Source organism: Pan paniscus, chromosome 13 (assembly GCF_029289425.2).
Source record: "Pan paniscus chromosome 13, NHGRI_mPanPan1-v2.0_pri, whole genome shotgun sequence".
NCBI lineage: Eukaryota > Metazoa > Chordata > Mammalia > Primates > Hominidae > Pan > Pan paniscus.
In genome coordinates, this window is record NC_073262.2 from 143,738,388 (window position 1) to 143,763,494 (window position 25,107).

A 25,107-nucleotide genomic window follows, 5' to 3' on the forward strand; every position below is an offset into this window, starting at 1 on the left:
GGGGCCGGTTCTCCACAGGAAGGGCCCAGCCATTGCCAGAGCCTGGGCAGAAAAGAGGACAGGCAAGCAAAGGGCCCACCTGTGACTGAGTTGGGGTCTCTGGCCTGTGAGCCCCACCCCAGCCCCCACCATGTGTGTGGACCTGCTTGGCCCCTGCTGCGGCCAGGCCCCAGGGCTTCGTCGAGAAGGCCCCACCAGCACCAGAGGACTGAGGAGATGCCAGGAGGGTATAGTGGCTCTGTGGGGCCAGCAGCCTGGCCCCATTCATCTGCCTCTCTGTCCTTCCACACAGCCCGGCCACACCTGTGCAGCTCAGGGCCCTGCCGGAACGGGGGCACGTGCAAGGAAGCGGGCGGCGAGTACCACTGCAGCTGCCCCTACCGCTTCACTGGGAGGCACTGTGAGATCGGTGCGGCCCCCAGGGGCAGGGGGGAGGGCAGGAACGACGGGCCAGCCCTGAGCTGGGGCCCCTGATGCACCCTCCCTGCCAGCTGTGGGTCTGCTTCTCATGAAGAGGCCCCAGCTCTGGGATGTTGGGGAACGTGGGAGGGGCAGTGGGCTGTGACCCTTGACCTGGCTTCTGTTTCCAGGGAAGCCAGACTCGTGTGCCTCTGGCCCCTGTCACAACGGCGGCACCTGCTTCCACTACATTGGCAAATACAAGTGTGACTGTCCCCCAGGCTTCTCCGGGCGGCACTGCGAGATAGGTAAGGTGGGTGGGAGGCCAGGCCAGGGCGGCCAGGCGTGAACCCTCTCTGCACATGTGAAAACAGGCCCATGGGCAGGGCTGGTCCAGGCCCTGGAGGCGCAGGAGGTGGAGCTGGGTGCAGGAGGCAGGATGCCCCACGCAGTCCCGAGCCTTCAGGGAAGACACAGTGGCCAGGACCTTCCTGCATTCTGGCAGCCCCCTCCCCCTGCTTCCGGAGCCCATGTGTGAATGGGGGCACCTGCGAGGACCGGGGCACGGATTTCTTCTGCCACTGCCAAGCAGGGTACATGGGACGCCGGTGCCAGGCAGGTGAGAGGGCCAGGGGGTCAAGCAGGGTACATGGGACACCAGTGCCAGGCAGGTGAGAGGGTCGGGGGGGCCCAAGCAGGGTACATGGGACACCAGTGCCAGGCAGGTGAGAGGGTCGGGGGGGGCCCAAGCAGGGTACATGGGATGCTGGTGCCAGGCAGGTGAGAGGGTCAGGGGGGCCCAAGCAGGGTACATGGGATACCAGTGCCAGGCAGGTGAGAGGGCCAGGGGGCCAAGCAGGGTACATGGGACGCCGGTGGCAGGCAGGTGAGAGGGCTGGGGGGGGTCAAGTGGGGAGTGTGGGATTTCTTGCTAATCCCTGCAGAGCTGGGCAAGGCAGGAATGGGAAGAAGGAAATGTACCACGGCAACCAGGCCCCAGAAGTCGAGGCACCTTTCCCCGGTGAAGGGCAGTGTGGGAGCAGGACATCCCTGGGCCCTGCAGTCGGGTTGGGCAGAGGCAGGGCGGTGGGGAGGGGCCAGGAAGGCACAGGACCGTGCGAGACAGGCTGCCGTGCCTTGCAGAGGTGGACTGCGGCCCCCCGGAGGAGGTGAAGCACGCCACACTGCGCTTCAACGGCACGCGGCTGGGCGCAGTGGCCCTGTATGCATGTGACCGTGGCTACAGCCTGAGCGCCCCCAGCCGCATCCGGGTCTGCCAGCCACACGGTGTCTGGAGTGAGCCTCCCCAGTGCCTTGGTGATTCTGTGGGCCCTTGGGGTGGGGCAGGTGGGGCCCACACCCTCCTCATCCTGGCCATGTGGAGGAGCACAGGGGCTACAGGCCCAAGCCTGGATGCCCAGCTCTGACCTGGTCCTGCCCCTGCTCCCCTCAGTCTCCTGTCTGTGAATGTGGACCTTGGGGTGACAGTGGTGATGATCACAGTCAGCTTTGCTCTGGGGCATTCACTAAAGGCTTCCCCGTCCTCAGAGCAGCCCGGAGCAGGAGGTCAAACACCCAGATACCCACTCTGCAGATGCAGTAGCTGAGGCCAAGAGGTAGCCCAGGGGCAGAGTCCTAAAGAGCCAGATACAGGTTCAGGACCTACCTCTTACTCCTGGCCCCTTGAAGACTTGTGGAATCAGAACAAGATCCCCCTTCCCCCTGCAGGCATTTGAGGAGTGCTGCTCCAGAGAGCATTGCCACCGAGGTCCCACCCCTGTCTGTTTTGGGAGCTGGGAGTGCACAGCCTAGAGACAAGGCCCCCTCTGACCGAAGCCCCTGGAGAAGTAGGGCCATTAACACCCTGCAGGTGCATCGCATTATGCCAGAGGAGTCCAAACTGTCCATCAGAAAGTCTGTGTGGTGTGAGCTAGTTTTTATGAAGCAAGGATTTTAAAACAAGCTTAGGAACAGTGGGTGACAGCACCCAGATTTGAGTGGGGCACATAAGCCCATCCCTGTCCCCCACATGCCCTGCAAAGCCAAGGCCAACCTGCCTGGTCTCAGGCGAAGGGTTCTGGGAACACCTGGCTTCAAGCATCCCTCCTTTCCTTCTGGGATTTCAAGCCCCAGGGTGAGCTCCTGACTGTCTTGGAGATGACCCCCCCTCCCAATGCTACTTCCCCACCTATATGTTGCCAGATGAGAAGCCGATATCCTCAGAGAATATGAGCAACCAGCCAGGATATTGAGACACCTGAAAAGTACGATTGCCTCAGAAAACAATAATAAAAGTCCAGAAAATATGTATGATTGGAAGCAGAAGTGCAGAAGACAGACTAACACAGGAGTTCAAGACCAGCAAGGGCAACATAGGGAGACCTCATCTCTACAAAAAAATTTAAAAATTAGCCCAGCATGGTGGCACATGCCTGTAGTCCCAGCTACTTGGGAGACTGAGGCAGGAGATCACTTGAACCTGGGAGGTCAAGGCTGCAGTGAGCCATGAGCCTGCCTCTGTACTCCAGCCTGGGTAGCAGAGCAAGACCCCACCTCATACAAAAAAAGAAAATGGATTAACAGTATAAAATAACCGTGACAAATTTACAAAGTAAACATGGCATTGGCCGTCCAAAACAGGATCGATAAATTATTTAAAAAACAAAGTGGGAATAAGCAGATTAAAAACTATAATAGTTGAAATAACAGACATAATTTATAAATGGATGCAGATGAAGAGTAAGTTAGTGAGTTGAAAGATCAGCTTGAAGAACTTTTCCAGAAAGAAGCAGGGAAAGATAAATAAATAAAAAAGAAAATGTTGGGGCCAGGTGCTGTGGCTCACGCCTGTAATCCCAGCACTTTGGGAGGCCGAGGCAGGTGGATCACCTGAGGTCAGGAGTTCGAGACCAGCCTGGCCAACATAGTGAAACTCCGTCCCTACTTAAAATACAAAAACTAGCTGGGTGTGGTGGCACATGCCTGTAATCCCAGCTACTCAGGAGGCTGAGGCAGGAGAATCGCTTGAGCCTGGGAGGCAGAGGTTGCAGTGAGGTGAGATCACGCCACTGCACTCCTACTTGGGTGATAGAGTAAGACTCTGTCTCAAAAAAAAAAAAAGAAAAAGAAAATATTGGTGCCATAGAGGGTAGAAGGTGTGCTAAAGCTGAGATAATCGGAGCCCAAGAAGAAGAGAAAATGAAAATGTAAAGGATAAGTGGCTAGGGAGTTCAATTCCCAGAGTTCCAGATGAACAGCAGATTAAAAGCGCCCACAGAACGTCAGACAGGAGCAAAGGGGAAACAAACACCAGACACATTATAGTAAAATACGAGAATATCCTAGACAAACAGAAAAAGTTTTAACTTCCAGAGGGAAAAACAGGTCATGTACAAAGGAACAAGAATCAGCTTGACATCAAACTTCTCAACAGCAATATCAGATGTAAGACAGTGAATTTTTTTAAATACTGAAGAGATCCATTTGGTTAGGGTGTAGACAGTCACAGAATACCACCACTGTCACTGTAATGTTAAAGGAACATCATGAAGCCTATGAAATCCTATCTTTTCACCTATTAAAGAGTTGAGGCTGCAGAGAAGTTGAGGCTGTTGGCTGCTTTCATCCTCCAGCCAAATTTGTCATGCTGCAGGGGCAAGCACAATGGATTGAAATCAAGAGAAGCCACAGATGCAGAGAGTAAGTTCTCAGCACCTACCAGGTCTCACCCACAGGATCATTACAAATGCATGAGAAGCCAGGGACTGGTCTGTAAAGCAGAGAGAGATTTCATAGTCTCACAAGGATTAGATTCCAAGTCCACCTGGAGGGAGAGGCCTGTTCAAATCCTCAAGCGTTTAAAACCAATCTTGAGCTGAAACTACTTAAAACTGCTCTAGCCCCAACCCAGCTCAACTCCTAATGATATCACAGGTCAGCTACTCAACTTCGTTACCTAGTGGAGAATACAGTATGTTCATCCTAGTGTGAAATTTTCGACTTTGATTTCCACTGTTCTTATACGCACTGTGTCTAAGAAGCAAGAAATGATGACACATAATCTAAAGAAGAAACAATCGATAGAAAAAGACCTTACGGATCACCCAAGTGTTGGAATTTAGACAAAGACTTTAAAATTCCATGAAAAATTTTCTTTATGTTAAAGAAAAAGGAAAGGAGAGGCAGAATGATTGAGAGAATAGAAAATTTGAGCAGAGAAAAAAAGTAACAAAATAGAAAATCTAGAACTGAAAATATATCCGAAATGAATAAATTGTTTTATTTGTTATTTATTTTTGTAGAAACAGGATCTCATGGTGTTGCCCAGGTTGGTCTTGAACTCCTGAGCTCAAGAGATCCTCCTGCCTCTGCCTCCCAAGCTGCTGGGATTACAGGCATGAACCACTGTGCCCAGCTGAAATGAAAAAATTGGATAGGCTTAACAAAATGGATACAACGGAAGAAAAAAAAACCATAGAACTCAAAGACAGGACAACAAAGTTATCTAAACTGCAGATCAGAGAGAAAAAATAATTTAAAAATGAATTAGGAATTCTGAATAAGTGAATTTTTTCTTTTTTTTTTTTTTTTTTTTTTTTTTTGAGACGGAGTCTCGCTCTGTCTTCCAGGCTGGAGTGCAGTGGCACAATCTCAGCTCACTGCAACCTCCGCCTCCTGGGTTCACGCCATTCTCCTGCCTCAGCATCCCGAGTAGCTGGGACTACAGGCGCCCGCCACCACGCCCGGCTAATTTTTTTTTATTTTTAGTAGAGACAGGGTTTCACCGTGTTAGCCAGGATGGTCTCGATCTCCTGACCTCGTGATCCACCCGCCTCAGCCTCCCACAGTGCTGGGATTACAGGCGTGAGCCACCGTGCCGGGCCAAATAAGTGAATTTTTTAAAAAACAGCATCAGAGGTCTGTGGGACAATATCAAACAGGCAAACAAGCACATAATTGAAGTCCCAGAAATAGAGGACAGAATGGGCAAAAGAATATTTGAAGAGATAATAATTGGACATTTTCTAAAAACGAAGAAATACATCAACCCACAAATTCAAAAAGCTCAGCAAATCCCAAACAGTATAAATATTGAAATAGGTTGGGTGCAGTGGCTCACACCTGTAATTCCAGCACTTTGGGAGGCCAAGGTGGGAGGATCAGCTGAGGTCAGGAGTTTGAGACCAGCCTGGCCAACATGGTGAAACCCCATCTCTACTAAAAATACAAAAATTAGCTGGGCATGGTGGCGGGCACCTGTAATCTCAGCTACTCAGGAGGCTGAAGCAGTAGAATTGCTTGAACCTCGGAGGCGGAGGTTGCAATGAGCCGAGATTGCACCATTGCACTCCAGCCTGGGCGACGAGCAAAACTCCATCTCAAAATATATATATATATATAAAAATAGGCCATATGCAGTGGCTCACACCTATAATCCCAGCACTTTGGGAGGCCAAGGCAAGACGATCATTTGAGCCCAGCAGTTCAAGACCAGTCTGGGCCACATAGCAAGACCCCAACTCTACAAAAAACTTTAAAAATTAGCCAGGCATGGTGGCATGCTCCTGTAGTCCCAACTACTCAAGAGGCTGAGGTGAGAGGATCACTGGAGCCCAGGAATTCGAGGCTATAGTGAGCTATGATCATGCCACTGCCCTCCAGCCTGGGTGACAGCGAGACCCTGTCTCTAAAAAATTAAAAATTAAGAAATAAAATAAACTTAATACCTAAAAATCTTTATTCAGTCAAATCGTTATTCAAATGTGAGACCATAAAAAAGTATATTCTCATACAAACACAGCTTCAGAGGCTTAGCAAAAAAAAGTGTCCTTTTCTGAAAGAAGTAAGATAATAATAAGATAATAAGATAAACCCAGTTAAGAGAAGGGAGAGTTATCAGATTTCATGGTAAGGCTTGTCACTATCCAAAAGGAGAAAAAAGTAATCAGAAGAACATGGTAAATATTAAGATTGGAAAGAATTATGATAGAAAAAATACAAATATGAATGGACTAACTCTCCAGGTGAGAGATTGCCAGATGTGGTATAAAACAAGCTAGCACCCTTAGACATTCCTAAAACATAAGACTATACAAAGAATGAAAGTGAAAGGAAAAAAATAGGTGTATACAAATCAAAATAAAGCTGGCGTATTAGCTATATTACTATCAGAAAAAGAAGATTATAAGACGAAAAGCATCATTAAGAATGAGAGGGTGTCTCTCAATGATAATTGGTTCCGTTCACGAAGAAGATACAATTATTATAAATATTCAAGCATCTAATACAATAATCTCAATATATATAAAGCAAGAATTAAGAAACTGACATTAATACCAATGTTAGAAAAGAAGAAAATTTCAAACTTGATTAATTAAATGTCTGACTTCAGAAGTTAGGAAAAAAAATACGAAATGATGCTGAAAAAAGTAGAAGGAAAGAGGAATAAAGGTAAAAGCCATAATTAGTGAAGTAGAGATCCAAGATACAAAAGAAAGGACAAGCCAAAATTCGTTCTTTGAAAAGCCTAATGTAACATGTTTAGTGGATATAGATTACAACAAAATTATGTGCTTATGTATCAGCAACCAACAATTAGAAAATGTAATTATAAAAAAGACAGATACAGAGAAAGATCAATGAAACCAAAAGCTGTTTCCTTGAAAAGATCATTAAAATTGGGCCGGGCGCAGTGGCTCACGCCTTTAATCCCAGCACTTTAGGAGGCCGAGGCGGGCACATCACAAGGTCAGGAGATGGATACCATCCTGGCTAACACGGTGAAACCCCGTCTCTACTAAAAATACAAAAAATTAGCTGGGCGAGGTGGCGGGCGCCTGTAGTCCCAGCTACTCAGGAGGCTGAGGCAGGAGAATGGTGTGAACCTGGGAGGCGGAGCTTGCAGTGAGCCAAGATGGCACCACTGCACTCCAGCCTGGGTGACACAGCAAGACTCTGTTTCAAAAAAAAAAAAATCATTAACATTGATAAACCCTAGCTAGACTGATCAGGAAAAAAAGAGAGAAATTAGCAAGATCAAAATAGAAAAGGAGATCCTACCTCGTGTTTACAGTGGAGTCCTTTAAACATTAAAGATCCTGCCAGTACTTAAAGGACAAGAGAACACCTATGAGCAATTTTAGGCCAATGTATCTGACAACTTAGGGGAAATGGATACCCTGAAAGACAAATTACCAGAACTGACACAAGAATAATAGAAAACATATACAGCCTTATATCTGTTACATTTAATTTGTAATTAAAAACCTTCCTCAGAACAGCTGTGTCAGATTGCTTCACGGATGAATTCTACCAAATGTTTAAGAAAGGAATGATACCAACTTTGTACAACCTCTTTTAGAAAGAGCTACATATTTTTTAGAAAATCTAGGAGGGAAGAACACTTCTCATTTGATACCAAACTCAATTGATACCCAACTTATTTGATAACTTCTCAACTCACCTTGATACCAAAACCAGACACAGACACTACAAAATTTGAAGTTACAGACTGGTATCTCTCAAGAACATAGACACAACAATCCAAACAAAATATTACTAAGTCAAGCTCAGTACTATATAAAAGAATAATACAATCATGACCAAGTGGGATTTTTCTCAAGGACACAGGTTGGTCTAACATTTAATGTCAATCAATGTACTTCATCATATTAGGAGATGAAAGAGAAAACTATATATCTCAATAGATGCAGGAAATTATTTGACAAATTCAACTGTTATTTAAAATTCTTAGTAAACTAAGAAGATAATTTCCTCAACCTGATAAAGGACATCCATGAAAAACCTCAGCTACCAGTGTACTCAGTGGTGAAAGACTCCACCTGGAATCCGTACGAGGCAAGGTGTCCATTCAGTACGTATTCCCAGCATTTTCCTGGAGGCCCTAGACAGTGCCAGATGACAAGAAAAGGAAATAAAAGGAAGGAAAGGAAGAAAGAATTAGAGATCACATGATTGTATACATAGAAAATCCTGAGGAAATTCTACAAAAGAAGCTATAGAACTAACAAGTGAATTCAGCTAGGTCACAGGATACAGGGTCAGTATATAGAACCTGTTGTAGCAGTGAACACTTTGAAATGAAAGTGTTACATTAATAGCATCAAAAACATGATACATTTTAAATGCGTAAAAGGAACTATAAACATAAATGTAAAAGCTAAAACTATAAACTTTTTTTTTTTTTGAGACAGAATCTCACTCTTGCCCAGGCTGGAGTGCAGTGGCACAATCTCGGCTCACTGCAACCTCCGCCTCCCTGGTTCAAGCGATTCTCCTGCCTCAGTCTCCCAAGTAGCTGGGATTACAGGCACTCACCACCATACCCAGCTAATTTTTGTATTCCTAATAGAGACGGGGTTTCACCGTGTTGGCCAGGCTGGTCTTGAACTCCTGACCTCTGGTGACCCACCCGCCTTGGGCTCCCAAAGTGCTGGATTACAGGCGTGAGCCACCATGCCCGTCCCTAACTATAAACTTCTAAAAGAAAGAAATACAAAAGCATATGAGAAAATATTCATGAGAGCTGGAATAAAATGGTTTTGTACTTGGAAAAATATTATATTGGTTCTCTATTTTTCATACACAGGAATTAAATCCAGGTGGATTAAAGACCTAAGTGTTTCTTTAAAAAAGAAACTATACAGGGCCGGGCACATGGCTCATGCCTATAATCCCAGCACTTTGGGAGGCCAAGGCAGGAGTATTGTTTGAGCCCAGCCTGTGCAGCATAGAGAGACCCCCAACTCTACAAAAATAAACTAAAATTAACCAGGCGTAGTGGTATGCACCTGTAGTCCCAGCTACTCAGGAGGCTAGGGTGGGAAGATCACTTGAAACCGGAGTTCAAAGCTGCAGTGAACTGTGATTGCACCGCTGCATTCCAGCTTGGGTGACAGGGTGAGACCCTGTCTCAAAAAAAAAAAAAAAAAAACCAAAAAAAACTATATAATTTTGTGTGGAAAATATAGGTAAATATATTTTTGACTTTGGGGTAGTGAAAGACTCCTTAAGCCACAAAAAGAATTTAAAAAGAAATGATGAACATACTTGACCATATGAAAATTAGGAACCTAAATCCATAAACCTTAAGAAAGTGAAATATAAACTACAAACTGGGAGAAGAGATAGTCTCAAGACTACATGAAGAACTCTGATAAATCAATGAGAAAACAACCTAATAGGAAAATAGAAAAAAAAAACATGCATAGGCATTTCATGGAAGAAGAGATACAAAAGGCCAACAAACATGAAAAGAAATATTCTATTTCATTAGTAATCAGGGAAATGCAAATCAAAAGTGCAATGAGGTACATTCAGCTGGCAAATTTTCAGAAGTCTGAAAAGCCTATACTGGTGAGAATGTGGATCAACAAGATTTCTTATGCATTGCTGGCAAGAGTATAAATTGCTAGAAGCACTTTGAAAACAATGTGACACTCTGCCTGTTGAGCAATCTGCCCACTGTTGCTCATTTACGTCAACTGTGTTCCAGCAATTGCACTTCTGGGTATAAACCTAAGAAAAACTTCACGTCTGCACCAGGAGATGGGAAAGAATATACACAGCAACGTTTTTTGTAAAACCAAAAAGTCTAGGCTGGGCGTAGACTCATGCCTGTAATCCCAGCACTTTGGGAGGCTGAGGCAGGCGGATCACGAAGTCAGGAGTTCAAGACCAGCCTGGCCAACATAGTGAAACCCCATCTCTACTAAAAATACAAAAATTAGTCAGGCATGGTGGTGGGCGCCTGTAGTCCCAGCTACTCGGGAGGCGGAGGTTGTGGTGAGCCAAGATCATGCCACTGCACTCCAGCCTGGGCAACAAGAGCGAAACTCCATCTCAAAAAAAAAAAAAAAAAGAAAACAAAAAAAGGAAAAAGTCTAGAACCAACCCAAAGACCCAGCCAGTGAGAATGGGTGAAGTATGATATAACCACACTGTGTAATGTTATTCAGCAGTGAAAATCTATGAACCACAGTGACCTACAGTGTGGAGTTCTCTTCTTCATATAATGCTGAGAGAAGACAATATATATCATGATGTACTATGAATAAAGTTCATAACAAAAACATTCACTATTGTTTAGGCAATTTATAAAATTTTTAAGCTAATTTTAATTACATATTTTACTGCCAGAAAACCTAGTTTTTAAAGACAAGGAAATTATAAACCCAGAGATTCTTATTGCAAGGGAAGAGAAGGGTGCACGGTCAGATGAGCCCATTCAGCATTCTGGCTGCCGGGGTGGCTGCTAGTCCCAGATGTCACTAAGTCATTACCATTTATTTACTTTTTAAGCATGAAATTAAACTTTAAAAAAATAAATATTTAAATTCAGGAGCACAACTCCCGCTTGAAGAGAAAGCTGTGGTGAATCGTTTAAAACCAAGATTTGTCCCAGATGGACTGGTTTCACAGGTGACTCTTATACATTGAAATGGCAAGATGGGACATGAGACATTTTCTGTCAAACCCCGGAGGCCTTTGTCCTGTCGGCCTGAACCACTGGAATTAAGTCCCACAGCGTCTTCTGGGAGCCCTGGGGTGGTTTTGAGCCCGCCCTGCTGCTTCACAGACACAGCCAGGCACTGAGCCCCAGGCCCACTGCCCTGCCCCGACTCCAAGGATATCCAGCCCTGGTCTCTGGCCTTTCCAACCACTGATGATGTATCATCGAATTCTGTCTGGCCCCTCAGGACTAGTTTATGTGCATCTTAATTTGGCTTAATCGTGGCCACATTGCTTTATTCTTGGGCTCTCTCCTCTCAGAAATCGATGAGTGCCGGTCTCAGCCGTGCCTGCATGGGGGCTCTTGTCAGGACCGCGTTGCTGGGTACCTGTGCCTCTGCAGCACAGGCTATGAGGGCGCCCACTGTGAGCTGGGTAAGAGGGGCCCTGGCCCCGCTGGGGTGACAGCTGCAGCACACTGGCCATGTGCCTGAGGCACTGGGTCCCCCGGACAGGTCTCTGTCTGGATGGCCAGGGTGGCCACTGCATGCTTTCTCGGGCCCCTGCCAGCTCTGACATCCAAGACAAAGATTTTACAAATATCCCTTCCTGCACTTCCCCAGGGGAGACTGAGAGCCCAGCTGAGAAATGCTGGCCTGGCCTCAGGGCGCAGAGAAGGTGGGCGTCGGAGAAGGCAGGTCACAGTCTCTGACACCTGGTCGGTGCTTCCAGCCAGTGGAGGGAGGGGAGGCCTGCCCCATGAGCCCTGCACATTCTTGTACCTCGCTAGGGCTCTAAGCCTGAGAAACGCAGGCTCCAGGGCAGGGCAAGGCCCAGGGAGCCGTGCCCAGTCGTGGCCCTGGGGAGCCTCCCATTGCGGAGTGGCCTGGAGGAAGGCATGGCCTGGAGGTGGGGCTTTGCCAGCAGGCAGTGGAGGTGGCATGCCCCCCGAGGAGGGTGGGTTTGGGGCTGATGGAGGAAAAAGCGCGTGTCCTGAGTAGTTGCTCCCAGCTGGGAAAGGGGTAACTGAAGCCCCAGGAAATACACGGAATCCTGGGGGCATGTGGGCGCCTCAGACCTGAGCCAGCAACACCCTTGACACCCCTTCTCTGTGCAGAGAGGGATGAGTGCCGAGCTCACCCCTGCAGAAATGGAGGGTCCTGCAGGAACCTCCCAGGGGCCTATGTCTGCCGGTGCCCTGCAGGCTTCGTTGGAGTCCACTGTGAGACAGGTAGGGGCTCCCTCCAGTGGGCCCCACATGCAGAGCCTGGGCCTCTGGAAGATCAGAGAGGAGGTGGGGCATCCCCACATTCCCTGCTGGGCAGGCCACCTGGGGAGAGGGACCCCCAGGGCTGCGGCCACCTTGGGAGGGAGGGGTGGAGGTGAGGGTGCTGGGGAGGGCTGAGGGGCGGGACCTGCCCACTGCCCCTCTCTCCTGGCCTCCGCCCCTAGACTCCTCCTTTCCCTTCTTCCCGCTGTCCTCTCCTCCCTCCCCCAGACTCCCCCCTTGCGGCTTGGGCCCACTCTCTGGGTGTTCTCCAGAGGTGGATGCCTGCGACTCCAGCCCCTGCCAGCACGGAGGCCGGTGTGAGAGCGGCGGCGGAGCCTACCTGTGCGTCTGCCCAGAGAGCTTCTTCGGCTACCACTGCGAGACAGGTAGGGCGGCAGGCCCGCCTGCTCCCCCCCTCTGCCCACCCTCTGCCCGCCTGCTCCCCGCCCTCTGCCCGCCTGCTCCCCCCCTCTGCCCGCCTGCTCCCCGCCCTCTGCCCGCCTGCTCCCCGCCTGCTCCCCGCCCTCTGCCCGCCTGCTCCCTGCCCTCTGCCCACCTGCTCCCCCCTCTGCCCACCCTCTGCCCACCTGCTCCCCGCCCTCTGCCCGCCTGCTCCCCGCCCTCTGCCCGCCTGCTCCCCGCCCTCTGCCCGCCTGCTCCCCCCCTCTGCCCGCCTGCTCCCCGCCCTCTGCCCACCCTCTGCCCGCCTGCTCCCCGCCCTCTGCCCACCCTCTGCCCACCTGCTCCCCGCCCTCTGCCCGCCTGCTCCCCCCCTCTGCCCACCCTCTGCCCACCTGCTCCCCCCCTCTGCCCACCCTCTGCCCGCCTGCTCCCCGCCCTCTGCCCGCCCGCTCCCCGCCCTCTGCCCACCTGCTCCCCCCCTCTGCCCACCCTCTGCCTGCCTGCTCCCCCCCTCTGCCCACCCTCTGCCCGCCTGCTCCCCACCCTCTGCCCGCCTGCTCCCCGCCTGCTCCCCCCGCCCGCCTGCTCCCCGCCCTCTGCCCGCCTGCTCCCTGCCCTCTGCCCGCCTGCTCCCCCCTCTGCCCACCCTCTGCCCACCTGCTCCCCGCCCTCTGCCCGCCTGCTCCCTGCCCTCTGCCCACCTGCTCCCCCCTCTGCCCACCCTCTGCCCACCTGCTCCCCGCCCTCTGCCCGCCTGCTCCCCGCCCTCTGCCCGCCTGCTCCCCGCCCTCTGCCCGCCTGCTCCCCCCCTCTGCCCGCCTGCTCCCCGCCCTCTGCCCACCCTCTGCCCGCCTGCTCCCCGCCCTCTGCCCACCCTCTGCCCGCCTGCTCCCCGCCCTCTGCCCGCCTGCTCCCCCCCTCTGCCCACCCTCTGCCCACCTGCTCCCCCCCTCTGCCCACCCTCTGCCCGCCTGCTCCCCGCCCTCTGCCCGCCCGCTCCCCGTCCTCTGCCCACCTGCTCCCCCCCTCTGCCCACCCTCTGCCTGCCTGCTCCCCCCCTCTGCCCACCCTCTGCCCACCTGCTCCCCCCCTCTGCCCACCCTCTGCCCGCCTGCTCCCCGCCCTCTGCCCGCCCGCTCCCCGCCCTCTGCCCACCTGCTCCCCCCCTCTGCCCACCCTCTGCCTGCCTGCTCCCCCCCTCTGCCCACCCTCTGCCCGCCTGCTCCCCACCCTCTGCCCGCCTGCTCCCCGCCTGCTCCCCCCGCCCGCCTGCTCCCTGCCCTCTGCCCGCCTGCTCCCCCCTCTGCCCACCCTCTGCCCACCTGCTCCCCGCCCTCTGCCCGCCTGCTCCCCCCTCTGCCCGCCTGCTCCCCGCCCTCTGCCCGCCTGCTCCCCGCCCTCTGCCCACCCTCTGCCCGCCCTCTGCCCACCCTCTGCCCGCCCGCTCCCCGCCCTCTGCCCGCCCGCTCCCCGCCCTCTGCCCGCCCGTTCCCCACCCTCTGCCCACCCGCTCCCCGCCCTCTGCCCGCCCACTCCCCGCCCTCTGCCTGCCCACTCCCCGCCCTCTGCCCGCCCGCTCCCCGCCCGCTCCCCGCCCTCTGCCCGCCTGCTCCCCGCCCTCTGCCCGCCTGCTCCCCGCCCTCTGCCCACCTGCTCCCCGCCCTCTGCCCGCCGCCTCGGAAGGCCCTTTCTCAGGCCAGTGGCCCTCCACCTGTCTCCCTTGGTCCCACAATGGTGCCTTCTAAACCTCCCCATCTCCTGCGCTCACCCCCCAGACACCCCTCTTCACCCAAGGACACACCCAGGGGTGGGGCCTCACGTCCACACATAGGCCCTGCTGCCCTTGGACAGGCCAAGTTGCACACCCAGGTCTGGCCCCTGGCTGTCCTTCCATCTGGAACATTCTCCCTAATCAGCCCCCAGTGGGATACCTCCTGATGAGGCCTCCCTGACCACTGACCTCCCCTCCTCAAGCAGGACTGTCACTGGGGTGGTGGCCTGTCCTGTCCTGGTCCAGTGTCTCCTCCCCTCAGCCAGTCCGGCTAGTGGCACTCCGCTGTGGAGGGTGGGGGAGCTGCTGGGTTGGGCCCCGCAGGGCAGTGGAGGTGGCAGAACCGAAGGGAGGCAGTAGCTGTCCTGTGCCCCCCGCCCCTCCACACCCACGCAGGAGGGACCCAGTGCCCCAGGAGCAAGGGCCTGGCTGGAGCAGGGACCCCTGGCCACGCCCCAACATACACTGCCACTTTTTCTCCCCTCAGTGAGTGACCCCTGCTTCTCCAGCCCCTGTGGGGGCCGTGGCTATTGCCTGGCCAGCAACGGCTCCCACAGCTGCACCTGCAAAGTGGGCTACACGGGCAAGGACTGCACCAAAGGTGGGTGGCGAGGGCGCCTCCAGTGAGGGAGCCACGGGGGGGGGTCCCCTCTCCCTAGAGGGCCCAACGGTCTCCAAGGGCAGAGCGTCTGGCCGCTGCTTGCCCAGGCCCCTTCCCTGAGGAACAGGGAGGGGATAAAATCCCCCGGTGGGCTTGAAACACTGTCACACATTCAAAAGTGTGACCCTCCTGGAGGTACGTGGCCAGGGACAAAGAAGGACTCTGCCAGCGATGGCTGTGTCAGGCCCAAGAGCCAGACCCGGCTGAGCTGCCGACGGGAGCCAGGCATGCATAGCTGACGGCTGACCAGTCCCTCCCCTTGTTGACGGGAGCCAGGCATGCATAGCTGGCGGCTGACCAGTCCCCTCCCCTTGTTGACGGGAGCCAGGCATGCATAGCTGACGGCTGACCAGTCCCTCCCCTTGTTGACGGGAGCCAGGCATGCATAGCTGACGGCTGACCAGTCCCTCCCCTTGTTGACGGGAGCCAGGCATGCATAGCTGGCGGCTGACCAGTCCCTCCCCTTGTTGACGGGAGTCAGGCATGCATAGCTGACGGCTGACCAGTCCCTCCCCTTGTTGACGGGAGCCAGGCATGCATAGCTGGCGGCTGACCAGTCCCCTCTCCTTGTTGACGGGAGCCAGGCATGCATAGCTGACGGCTGACCAGTCCCCTCCCCTTGTTGACGGGAGCCAGGCATGCATAGCTGGCGGCTGACCAGTCCCCTCTCCTTGTTGACGGGAGCCAGGCATGCATAGCTGGCGGCTGACCAGTCCCCTCCCCTTGTTGACGGGAGCCAGGCATGCATAGCTGACGGCTGACCAGTCCCTCCCCTTGTTGACGGGAGCCAGGCATGCATAGCTGACGGCTGACCAGTCCCCTCCCCTTGTTGACGGGAGCCAGGCATGCATAGCTGACGGCTGACCAGTCCCTCCCCTTGTTGACGGGAGCCAGGCATGCATAGCTGACGGCTGACCAGTCCCTCCCCTTGTTGACGGGAGCCAGGCATGCATAGCTGGCGGCTGACCAGTCCCCTCCCCTTGTTGACGGGAGCCAGGCATGCATAGCTGACGGCTGACCAGTCCCCTCCCCTTGTTGACGGGAGCCAGGCATGCATAGCTGACGGCTGACCAGTCCCCTCCCCTTGTTGACGGGAGCCAGGCATGCATAGCTGATGGCTGACCAGTCCCCTCCCCTTGTTGACGGGAGCCAGGCATGCATAGCTGGCGGCTGACCAGTCCCCTCCCCTTGTTGACGGGAGCCAGGCATGCATAGCTGGCGGCTGACCAGTCCCTCCCCTTGTTGACGGGAGCCAGGCATGCATAGCTGGCGGCTGACCAGTCCCTCCCCTTGTTGACGGGAGCCAGGCATGCATAGCTGACGGCTGACCAGTCCCTCCCCTTGTTGACGGGAGCCAGGCATGCATAGCTGGCGGCTGACCAGTCCCTCCCCTTGTTGACGGGAGCCAGGCATGCATAGCTGACGGCTGACCAGTCCCCTCCCCTTGTTGACGGGAGCCAGGCATGCATAGCTGGCGGCTGACCAGTCCCCTCCCCTTGTTGACGGGAGCCAGGCATGCATAGCTGACGGCTGACCAGTCCCTCCCCTTGTTGACGGGAGCCAGGCATGCATAGCTGATGGCTGACCAGTCCCCTCCCCTTGTTGACGGGAGCCAGGCATGCATAGCTGATGGCTGACCAGTCCCTCCCCTTGTTGACGGGAGCCAGGCATGCATAGCTGGCGGCTGACCAGTCCCTCCCCTTGTTTTCACCCAAACCCTGAAGAGCTCTTCCCACCGACGGCCCTGAAGATGGAGAGAGTGGAGGAGAGTGGGGTCTCTATCTCCTGGAACCCGCCCGATGGTCCAGCCGCCAGGCAGATGCTTGATGGCTACGCGGTCACCTACGTCTCCTCCGACGGCTCCTACCGCCGCACGGACTTTGTGGACAGGACCCGCTCCTCGCACCAGCTCCAGGCCCTGGCGGCCGGCAGGGCCTACAACATCTCCGTCTTCTCAGTGAAGCGAAACAGTAACAACAAGAATGACATCAGCAGGCCTGCCGTGCTGCTGGCCCGCACGCGTGAGTGTCCCCGAGCCTGGCCGTCCCTGCCCAGCCCCTGCCCCTCGAGGGCAGCGCTGGCCCCGGCACCTGCAGGGCGGCTGTCATGCCGTCCACCTCCCTAGTTCTTGCAGCAGCAAGACAGACAGCTGAGCTGGGGGTTGCAGGCACCGCCCTGCTGCAGACAGAGTGCCGGGAGACAGAGCTGTGCGGGAGTGGCCTTGGGTCCACAAGATACAGGCGTGGGATTGGGGCGCATAGAATCGAGCCAAGAGTGGGAGCAGCACAACCCCCAGGCATGGAGCTAGGAAGTGGGACTGGGGAGGAATGGGGGCTTCCCAAAAGGGTCCCTAGAAGGAGCCAGTGTGGGAGATGGGGGCCGCGGCGGTGGGCTTGGAGGGGCTGGGACTCTGGGGTGCTCTGAAGGCCTGGGGAGAGTTTGAAAGAGGCACCTGCTCACAGGGATATGTAGGCGCTGGGGTGTGCTAAGAGGAGGCATCGGTGGCTCAATCGGGAAGAGCCGTGGGGTAGGCCCTAGATGGAATGACAGACCCAGAGCCTCCACCTGGAGCTGGCACTGAAAGCTGTGACCAGATGGAGCTGTGACCTGAAGAGGGGGTCCTAGGAGGAGCCTCCTCAGAGCCTGAGCCGCCAAGATTACAGGGGAGGCCCAGGTTGTGCACAGCCTGTGGGGTTGTTGCCGTGTCGGGGAGCAGAAGATGCTGAGCGCTCTAGGGAAGGCGTCAGGGCTTAGCGGGCTTGTGTGCTGCTGGGAGGGATTCCGGGAAGGAGAAAGGAGCCCTAGAACACGGCGGTGGACGGACAGGGTCAGGGCCGGAAGAAAGCAGAGGGCTGGCCTTCCATGGAGCCCGGCCGCATCAGCTAGAGCACAGGGGATCTCGGAACAGGCTGGGCAGGAAGCAAGTGGGGTGCAGGGCCATGGGGCCATGGGACTCTCACCCAACATGCCTGTGGCCTCCAGACACAGGAGCAAGAATGGGGAAGGGGTGCTAGAGGCTCGAGGAAAGAGGAAAAGGTGCTGAGAGCACAGACTGCTGCAAAGTGGCGTGATGGATGGATGGGTGGGTGGGTGGCCAGGGCTTCAGGGAGGCCTAAGCATCCAGCAGGGCCCTGCGGGGTGGCCACGTGAGTTTGGTGAAACCTATGGGTAGCATGGCGGGTAGGTGGAGAGGAGCTCGGCGGTTCTCACAGGAGGAAGCCTCCTGGCCACACCTGGACCCCAGCTTGATGCCAATGCCAAGGGCATTGAGGGACAGGAGAAGGCATTCAAGGCAGCTTGAGCCCACCCAGAGGCCCACAAGGGCCTGTCCTGCAGGAGTTGACCACCAAGGGGCTGGAGTTCCCAACACAGCAAGGACACAGAGCACACCTCGGCCATTGGAGAGCCTGGGCGCATGTGCGGGTGGCACTGAGCAGGTGTCAGCAGGAGCTGCCAGGGGCTGAGTAGGGGTGGCTCGCCTGGGCTGTTTTAGGAAGAAGCACCTGCGAGGCTGCCCCATGTGAGATCTGCCCTCGGAAGGTATCTGGAGTGAAGACAGAGCCCGCCCTGCCTGCTGCAGAGTTGGGGCTCCAGCCAGCCATGGTGGGTGGAAGGGACCGCTGTCCACAGACCGGGGTGCTGAGTTGCCGGGAGCTGAGCGCTGCCCTCTGGGCTCTGCCTGGTGCATCAGCAGTGGCACTCGAGCTTCAGAGGAGACTGGCTGGGCGGGAAGCAGAGCTCACAAGTGGCCCCTTCCCTGCAGTCGCTGGGAGTTCTGTATGTCCATCCTCCTAAGACAGCGTTGCCCAGACCAGGCCCGGATGTGTGCTCTTAGACCAAAACAGTCAACTGGCACAGAAAAGGGGAGGTCCGGGTTACTCATGTCCAGAGGGACTCCGGCCCATCCCCTGCCATGTCACTGCCACATCTAAATGGAGACTAAGACCCCTGCTTCTGGTAAGACAGTCTGGCCCACAGCGGGCTCCGCAGCCGTCATGCCCACAGTGGGTTCTGCAGCTGTCAGCCCTGGAGGCCAGAGCCTGGGCATCCCACTCAGCCCAAGTTCCCTGAGCAGTTGATGGGACACCCTCTCCAGTGCCTCTCTGTGGCCCCCAGCACCCTCCCAAGCCTGGTTTCATCTTGAGCCCCTGCGCTCCCCCAGGAGCAAGGAGGAGCCGGCACCTGCTGAGCAGTCCATTCCCCCTAGGACCCCGCCCTGTGGAAGGCTTCGAGGTCACCAATGTGACGGCTAGCACCATCTCAGTGCAGTGGGTCCTGCACAGGATCCGCCATGCCACCGTCAGTGGGGTCCGTGTGTCCATCCGCCACCCTGAGGCCCTCAGGGACCAGGCCACCGATGTGGACAGGAGTGTGGACAGGTTCACCTTTAGGTAAGAAGGGACACCCAGAGCATGGGGCCGGGGTGAAGGCAGGGGTGGGGGCTCGGGGACATGGGGCCCAGGTCTCGGGCACATTCTCCGTGTGTGGACTGTACACCTGCCGCTCCTCACCTGAGTGGAGACAAAGGTCTCAGGTGAGCCAGCCTCAGACCCTGGAGGCTTCACTCCCACCTCACCTCATCAGGGCTGCCAAGAGAGGATACACCTTGGTAGTGTTTTAAAGTGTCCAAAAAGAGCAGGAAAAGCTCAGAAAATCCAGGGGCACACTTTCCACACAGATCATGAGAGTGACTTGGCCCCTCAGAGAGCAGCGGCCAGCGAGGGTAGATGGTAGCAGCCCCGAGCTCTCCCAGGAGTCCCACAGTGGACCCCTCAGAGAGCAGCGGCCAGCGAGGGTAGATGGTAGCAGCCCCGAGCTCTCCCAGGAGTCCCACAGTGGACCCCTGTGATTTGGTCGCCAACCAAAGAGAAAGCTTCCGAATCGTGCTCAGCGCGGCAGGGGTGCAGGAAAAGTTTGGAGAGCGAGTGGGAAGGAAGACTCCAGCCAGCAGCTTCCTGGGGCTGGGGCGGCATTGGCCTCACGTTGTCCTGTGGTTTCCTGAGAATTTACATCAACTCACCTGTGCTGAGGGCCCGTCCCCCATCCCTGCACAGCGACCACTTCCCCTTTCTCTGGCCTCTCCCAGCTGAACACCGGCCCTCTGACCATACTGTAGCAGCCCCAAGCACACCCGATCCTCCTCTGCTGCCCGGACTATGGGTTGGCTTCCCGCCCTAGGAGCACACGGCTCTGAGGGCCATGAGTCTGCCCCTCGTGGAGGTTGCCTGGGCCACCAGCAGCAGGATGACCTACCCGCAGTCACCTCCTGCGTGGGGGAGCTGCGGTCTGGCAGCAGAGTCACACACAGGTCCCAGACATCCCTGTTCTCTCTTTGTCACCTCCTGCCCACAGGGCCCTGCTGCCTGGGAGGAGGTACACCATCCAGCTGACCACCCTCAGTGGGCTCAGGGGAGAGGAGCACCCCACAGAGAGCCTGGCCACCGCGCCGACGCACGTGTGGACCCGTGAGTAGAGCAGCGCGGCCCCCGGCACACGAAAGGCCGTCTTCTAGAAGCTCTGGCTTTCCTTCCAGCCTCCCCTAGTCCTCTCCAAAGCGTCCACAACACCAGAAACCCAGCCCCTGGCCTCCCAGATGTCTCTTCCCCTGGGGCCACTGAGCAGGGCCCTTGTGCTGGGACAGCTGTCCAGGGCAGTCTCCATCTCTAAAGGCTCCTGGTAGCTCCTCAGCATGGAGTTCCTACTAGACACTGACCAGAGGGCCAGAGGAACTCACTGGGCCAGGGATACCCATGCTATCCAGGGCCCTTGTACCTTGCAACCAGCCCCCTCTAGCTAAGCTCCCTAAGTTCCTGGTGTCACTAGGCCCACACCCCCTCCCCAGTGCATGGGAGGGGCGACAGCATGGACAGTCAGCGTGCAGGGGAGGGACAGGTGAACTGGGCAGAGGGGAGGCTGCAGCTCCCTCTGTGAGGAACAGAGGCTTGAGCAGGCCCCTGCCCACCTGTGCACTCAGATGCTGGCGTGGGAAAGGCTGGTGGGGCAGGGGAGTCTGCACAGGGCTCCACGCAGCCAGGCTCAGGGGAACCGACTGTGCTGCAGGGAGGGCGCCAGCTGACGGGCCAGGGCCTGGGGGCTTCACAGGGTGGATCCTAACCCGAGGGGAGGGTGGCAACCAGGGGCCTGCAGGCCTCTCAGTTGGGAGATTCTGCTGTACATGCTAGCCCACACCCCGCCTTAGCACTGTACCATTGTCCATAATAAAGAATCTGGCTTCCAGCAAGGCTGCAGCAGCCCATGTCGGGTTCTCAAACCGTGTTCTTGCCAGAAGACCCTGTGGGCACCCCCTCACCTCTCCCTGCTCCTGCCTCGTCCAGGGCCCCTGCCTCCAGCAAACCTGACCGCCGCCCGAGTCACTGCCACCTCTGCCCACGTGGTCTGGGATGCCCCGACTCCAGGCAGCTTGCTGGAGGCTTATGTCATCAATGTGACCACCAGCCAGAGCACCAAGAGCCGCTATGTCCCCAACGGGAAGCTGGCGTCCTACACGGTGCGCGACCTGCTGCCGGGACGGCGGTACCAGCTCTCTGTGATAGCAGTGCAGAGCACGGAGCTCGGGCCGCAGCACAGCGAGCCCGCCCACCTCTACATCATCACCTGTGAGTGCCGCGGGCCCTGCGCGTGGGCGGGGGCGGTGTTTGCCAGCCCTCCACCCTGTTCAGGACTGACCTGGCCCTGCAGGGGCCTGGGATGCCAGGCAGACAGCCTAGAAACAGGACCGTGTTAGCAGGGGAGGAGTCTGTGTATGAAAGTGGAGGCTTTTCAAACCCACGAGGAAAGGAAGGACTCATGGGCAGGTGGCACCAACAATTGGAATAATGAGCACATTGAGCCTCAGTTTGTGCCGGACGCTCCCGTAGATCCCAGACAGGCCGAGCATCACCTGAAAACGGGTGCCGAGAGTGGCAGCGAGGAGGAAGCCCCCGGAAGTGGCCTGCATTGCAGCCCAGGCCTGACCCACGAAGAGCCACTGGACACAAACAGACAAAGGGCCAGGAGGCCACAGGCAGGGGCCTGCAAGGCAGGCAGGAATGCTGGGGCGCAGAGGCACAGGGCAGAAGCCACTTGGAGTGGGGACAGATGCTCCGAAGGTCTCAGGTGTGCTCCCAAGTGCAGGGGTGGCCCTTCCAGGCTCCACCAGGGTCCTGAACGCCCCACTTAGGTCTTCCAAGTTCACAGAAGGAGCAGTGGGAAAATGCAGGAGCAGAACAGGGAGAGAAGAAAGAGACGGAGACAAGCAGGGAGGAGAGGCCACGGCTGGACAGAGCAGAGCAGTGCGCGGCTCCCCAGGGAAGAGAGGGCTCTGACCCCAGGCTCCTCCCCAACCCGTGAGGCTGTGCTGGGGACACGAAGTGCATGAGCTTGCCGAGTTCTCAGACCCAACCCTGCCACCCCCACCAGCTTGGGGCCAAGCCCACCAGCCAGGCAGAAGGGGCAGGCTGGGACCTCTGTGAGCCGGCGTCAGAGTGAGAGTGAGAGGGAGAGGGAAGGGGAAGGAGGGCCCAGCCTGGGAGGCTGAAGGACGCTGTGAGGGTGACAGACGCACCCTCACTCTCAGGGCACATGCTGGGGTGGGGACTCCCAGCTGAAGCGTCCCATCAGGAGGCCACTGAGGAGAAGCACTGTGTCTCCAGGGCAGCCTGGGACCTGAGTCCGAGCCCGAGTGCCCAGCCCCTTGAGAACTTGAGTGACGGGCAGGGGCCTAGACTCAGCCCTGCCTCATGACTCCCAGGCCAGTGCACGCCTGTGTCACGGCTGCGCATGGCTCCTCCTCAGAACGGATGCGGCGGGTGGGCTGGAAGGGAACCCAGGGCATCTGGGGAAGCCACAAGCACCTTGGATGACCACGGCCCACGCACATGCCCCCTTTCCCTTCTCCAAGCACGGCTGAGTGTGAGGGGCACCACCCATGCCACAGGGGCAGGGACAGGAGCAGAGGGCAGCCCCAGACCAGCCCCTTCCTCCTGCCTGCTCTGCAGCCCCCAGGGATGGCGCCGACAGACGCTGGCACCAGGGAGGACACCACCCTCGGGTGCTCAGGAACAGACCACCCCCCGCGCGCCTGCCGGAGCTGCGCCTGCTCAATGACCACAGCGCCCCCGAGACCCCCACCCAGCCCCCCAGGTACATGCCCCACCCGTCGGCCCCATCGCCCGAGGCGGCGCTCGGACTGTGGTGACCCTTCCACCCTCTCTGCAGGTTCTCGGAGCTTGTGGACGGCAGAGGAAGAGTGAGCGCCAGGTTCGGTGGCTCACCCAGCAAAGCAGCCACCGTGAGATCACGTGAGTGCCGAGGCCTCCCCACCCACCTTGGTGGCCAACCCTCGTCCTCACTGCCACTCTCACCAGGTCCTGTCCCCTACATGATGAGCCCACCCCCACCGCCAGCGCAGTCTCCAGCCAGTGACCCCCACCCCGACTGTGCACAAGGCGCGGGGCTCGTGGGGCGCCGGCAGCATGCACCTCCATGGCAGGAGGGGCAGCTCGTGAGGGCCTCACGTCAGTGTGTGGGCTGGAGGCACAGGCTGCTGGTAGGGCACGCAAGAGAAGATAAACATTTTAGAAGCAGGTCTGAGACATTACAGCAGCTTTATTTGCCAAAGTAGGGCTCTGAGCTTTGTTTTAGTAAGCCATGGGCAGGAGGCCATGAGGGTCTAACCCGCCACTCCGAGTGTGGTCCGGCAAATCCTCCGCCACTGTCCTGGCAAGATCTTCCCGGTGGCAGCAAGGCTGATGGGCCCAGGTGCCTTGGCCCCTTCCCACCGGGTTTACTGGGTGAGTGCCGCTCTGGGAATCTGCCTGTGATTCTGACACAGAAGCCCTGAGACATGTTGGCAGGAGTGAGGCAGGCGCGACCCTGCCCCAGAGGGGACCTCTCTGGCCCTTGCCTCTCACCTGGAAGGCCAGGTGCTCATCCTCATGGAACTCCCCAGCAGAGCCTAGTCACCAGTTTAACAAACACGTTCTGAGCAAAAACTCCTCAGGCAGAGGAGGGAGGGAAATGCAGCAAGGAGAGTGGCAAGGAGGGACCAGAGCCCTGGGGTCCCTGCCGCACGGTGAGCAGGGGAGAGAGCCCCCAGCAAGGTGTCTGAGGAGAGGGCAGGCAGCTGCCCGGGATGCCCAGTGGTGGGCAGGTGAGATCTGGAGTACAGAGGGGGGCCCGTTGTACTTGCAGCTATGGAAGCGGATATCAAGTGCCCGAGGGTGCGGTTGAGATCCCTGCATAAGAAGAGATGCAGTTGGGGGCGAGGGCATGAGGAAGGTCAGTACAGACTGAGGGCAGCTCAGAGAGAGCAGGGGGTGCCACAGCCTCCAAGAAGCAGGGGTGGAAGGAGAGGAATGCAGAATTTGACCCTAAGAAGAAAGCAACCGCATCAGCCGTGAGGATGGGGCCTCTCAGCATGATCAGTGGTGGCTGTCCCTGAAGCAGCTCTGAGGGGGCCCTGCAAGGGGAAGGCCAAGCCCCTCCAGAGGGTCAGCAGGAGGGTGAGGCCAGCCCTTCAGGGGAGGCAGCTCTGGGGCCAACAGGTGCTGGGGCCACGCAGGGAGCCTGGTCCCCACCAGGGACATCCATGCTCCCTGAGATATAGAAGCACTCAAAAGGGTGGCCCCAGGACCGCCCCAGGACCATCCCAGGTGCAAAGCAGCTGCGCCGTGTGGTCACCGCCTGGCTTCTCCTAGAACCCACAGCCTCGGCGCAGCTCGAGAACATGGAGGAAGCCCCCAAGCAGGTCAGCCTGGCCCTCCAGCTCCCTGAACACGGCAACAAGGACATCGGAAGTAAGTCAGCAGCGCTGGTGGGGACTTTGGGACTGACTGACTGCTCTCAGGGGCCTTAGAGGCTGCAGGCAGGAGGGACCACCCACGGTGAGGAATCAGGAGGCACAGAGCCTACCTGAGGGGAGGCCGAGCGCCAGGCACCCCGGTGTGGGAAGATGGGGTGAAGCTACACCACCCAAGCAGTGGGACCCCACAGACGGGAACAGGCCAGGGGGCAGGACCCACCCAAACCACCCAGAGTCTGAGCTAGAGAGACTGGCTTTGATGCTGCCTCCCCTCCCCTCCTTCGCCTCCACATGCAGCAGAGCCCACCCCAGCCCCTGCCTCTGGGCCCCTC

General features: G+C 56.6%; 1 protein-coding gene across 23 annotated transcripts in view; it reads left to right on the top strand.

Annotated features, from left to right (window-relative positions):
* SNED1 (sushi, nidogen and EGF like domains 1) overlaps positions 1-25,107 on the top strand; it is a 102,106-nt gene that overhangs the window by 55,225 nt on the left and 21,774 nt on the right. For 10 of the 23 annotated variants that reach the window (XR_010109559.1, XR_010109558.1, XR_010109560.1 and 7 more), the window contains 16 exons: positions 293-409; positions 591-707; positions 905-1,018; positions 1,543-1,716; positions 11,191-11,304; positions 11,987-12,100; positions 12,412-12,525; positions 14,800-14,913; positions 16,698-16,994; positions 19,181-19,364; positions 20,326-20,438; positions 21,309-21,590; positions 22,971-23,115; positions 23,191-23,273; positions 24,166-24,252; positions 24,672-24,770. Coding sequence is in view for 17 of the 23 variants with exons in the window: in XM_063595643.1 (XP_063451713.1) it covers positions 293-409; positions 591-707; positions 905-1,018; positions 1,543-1,716; positions 11,191-11,304; positions 11,987-12,100; positions 12,412-12,525; positions 14,800-14,913; positions 16,698-16,994; positions 19,181-19,364; positions 20,326-20,438; positions 21,309-21,590; positions 22,971-23,115; positions 23,191-23,273; positions 24,166-24,252; positions 24,672-24,770 (2,268 nt within the window). In the remaining 6 variants the exon portion in view is untranslated. Of the gene's footprint in view, positions 1-292; positions 410-590; positions 708-904; positions 1,019-1,542; positions 1,717-11,190; positions 11,305-11,986; positions 12,101-12,411; positions 12,526-14,799; positions 14,914-16,697; positions 16,995-19,180; positions 19,365-20,325; positions 20,439-21,308; positions 21,591-22,970; positions 23,116-23,190; positions 23,274-24,165; positions 24,253-24,671; positions 24,771-25,107 lie in introns of those variants that run through there. The other 13 variants (XR_004670377.3, XR_010109561.1, XM_055109304.2 and 10 more) reach the window with 6 other exon arrangements.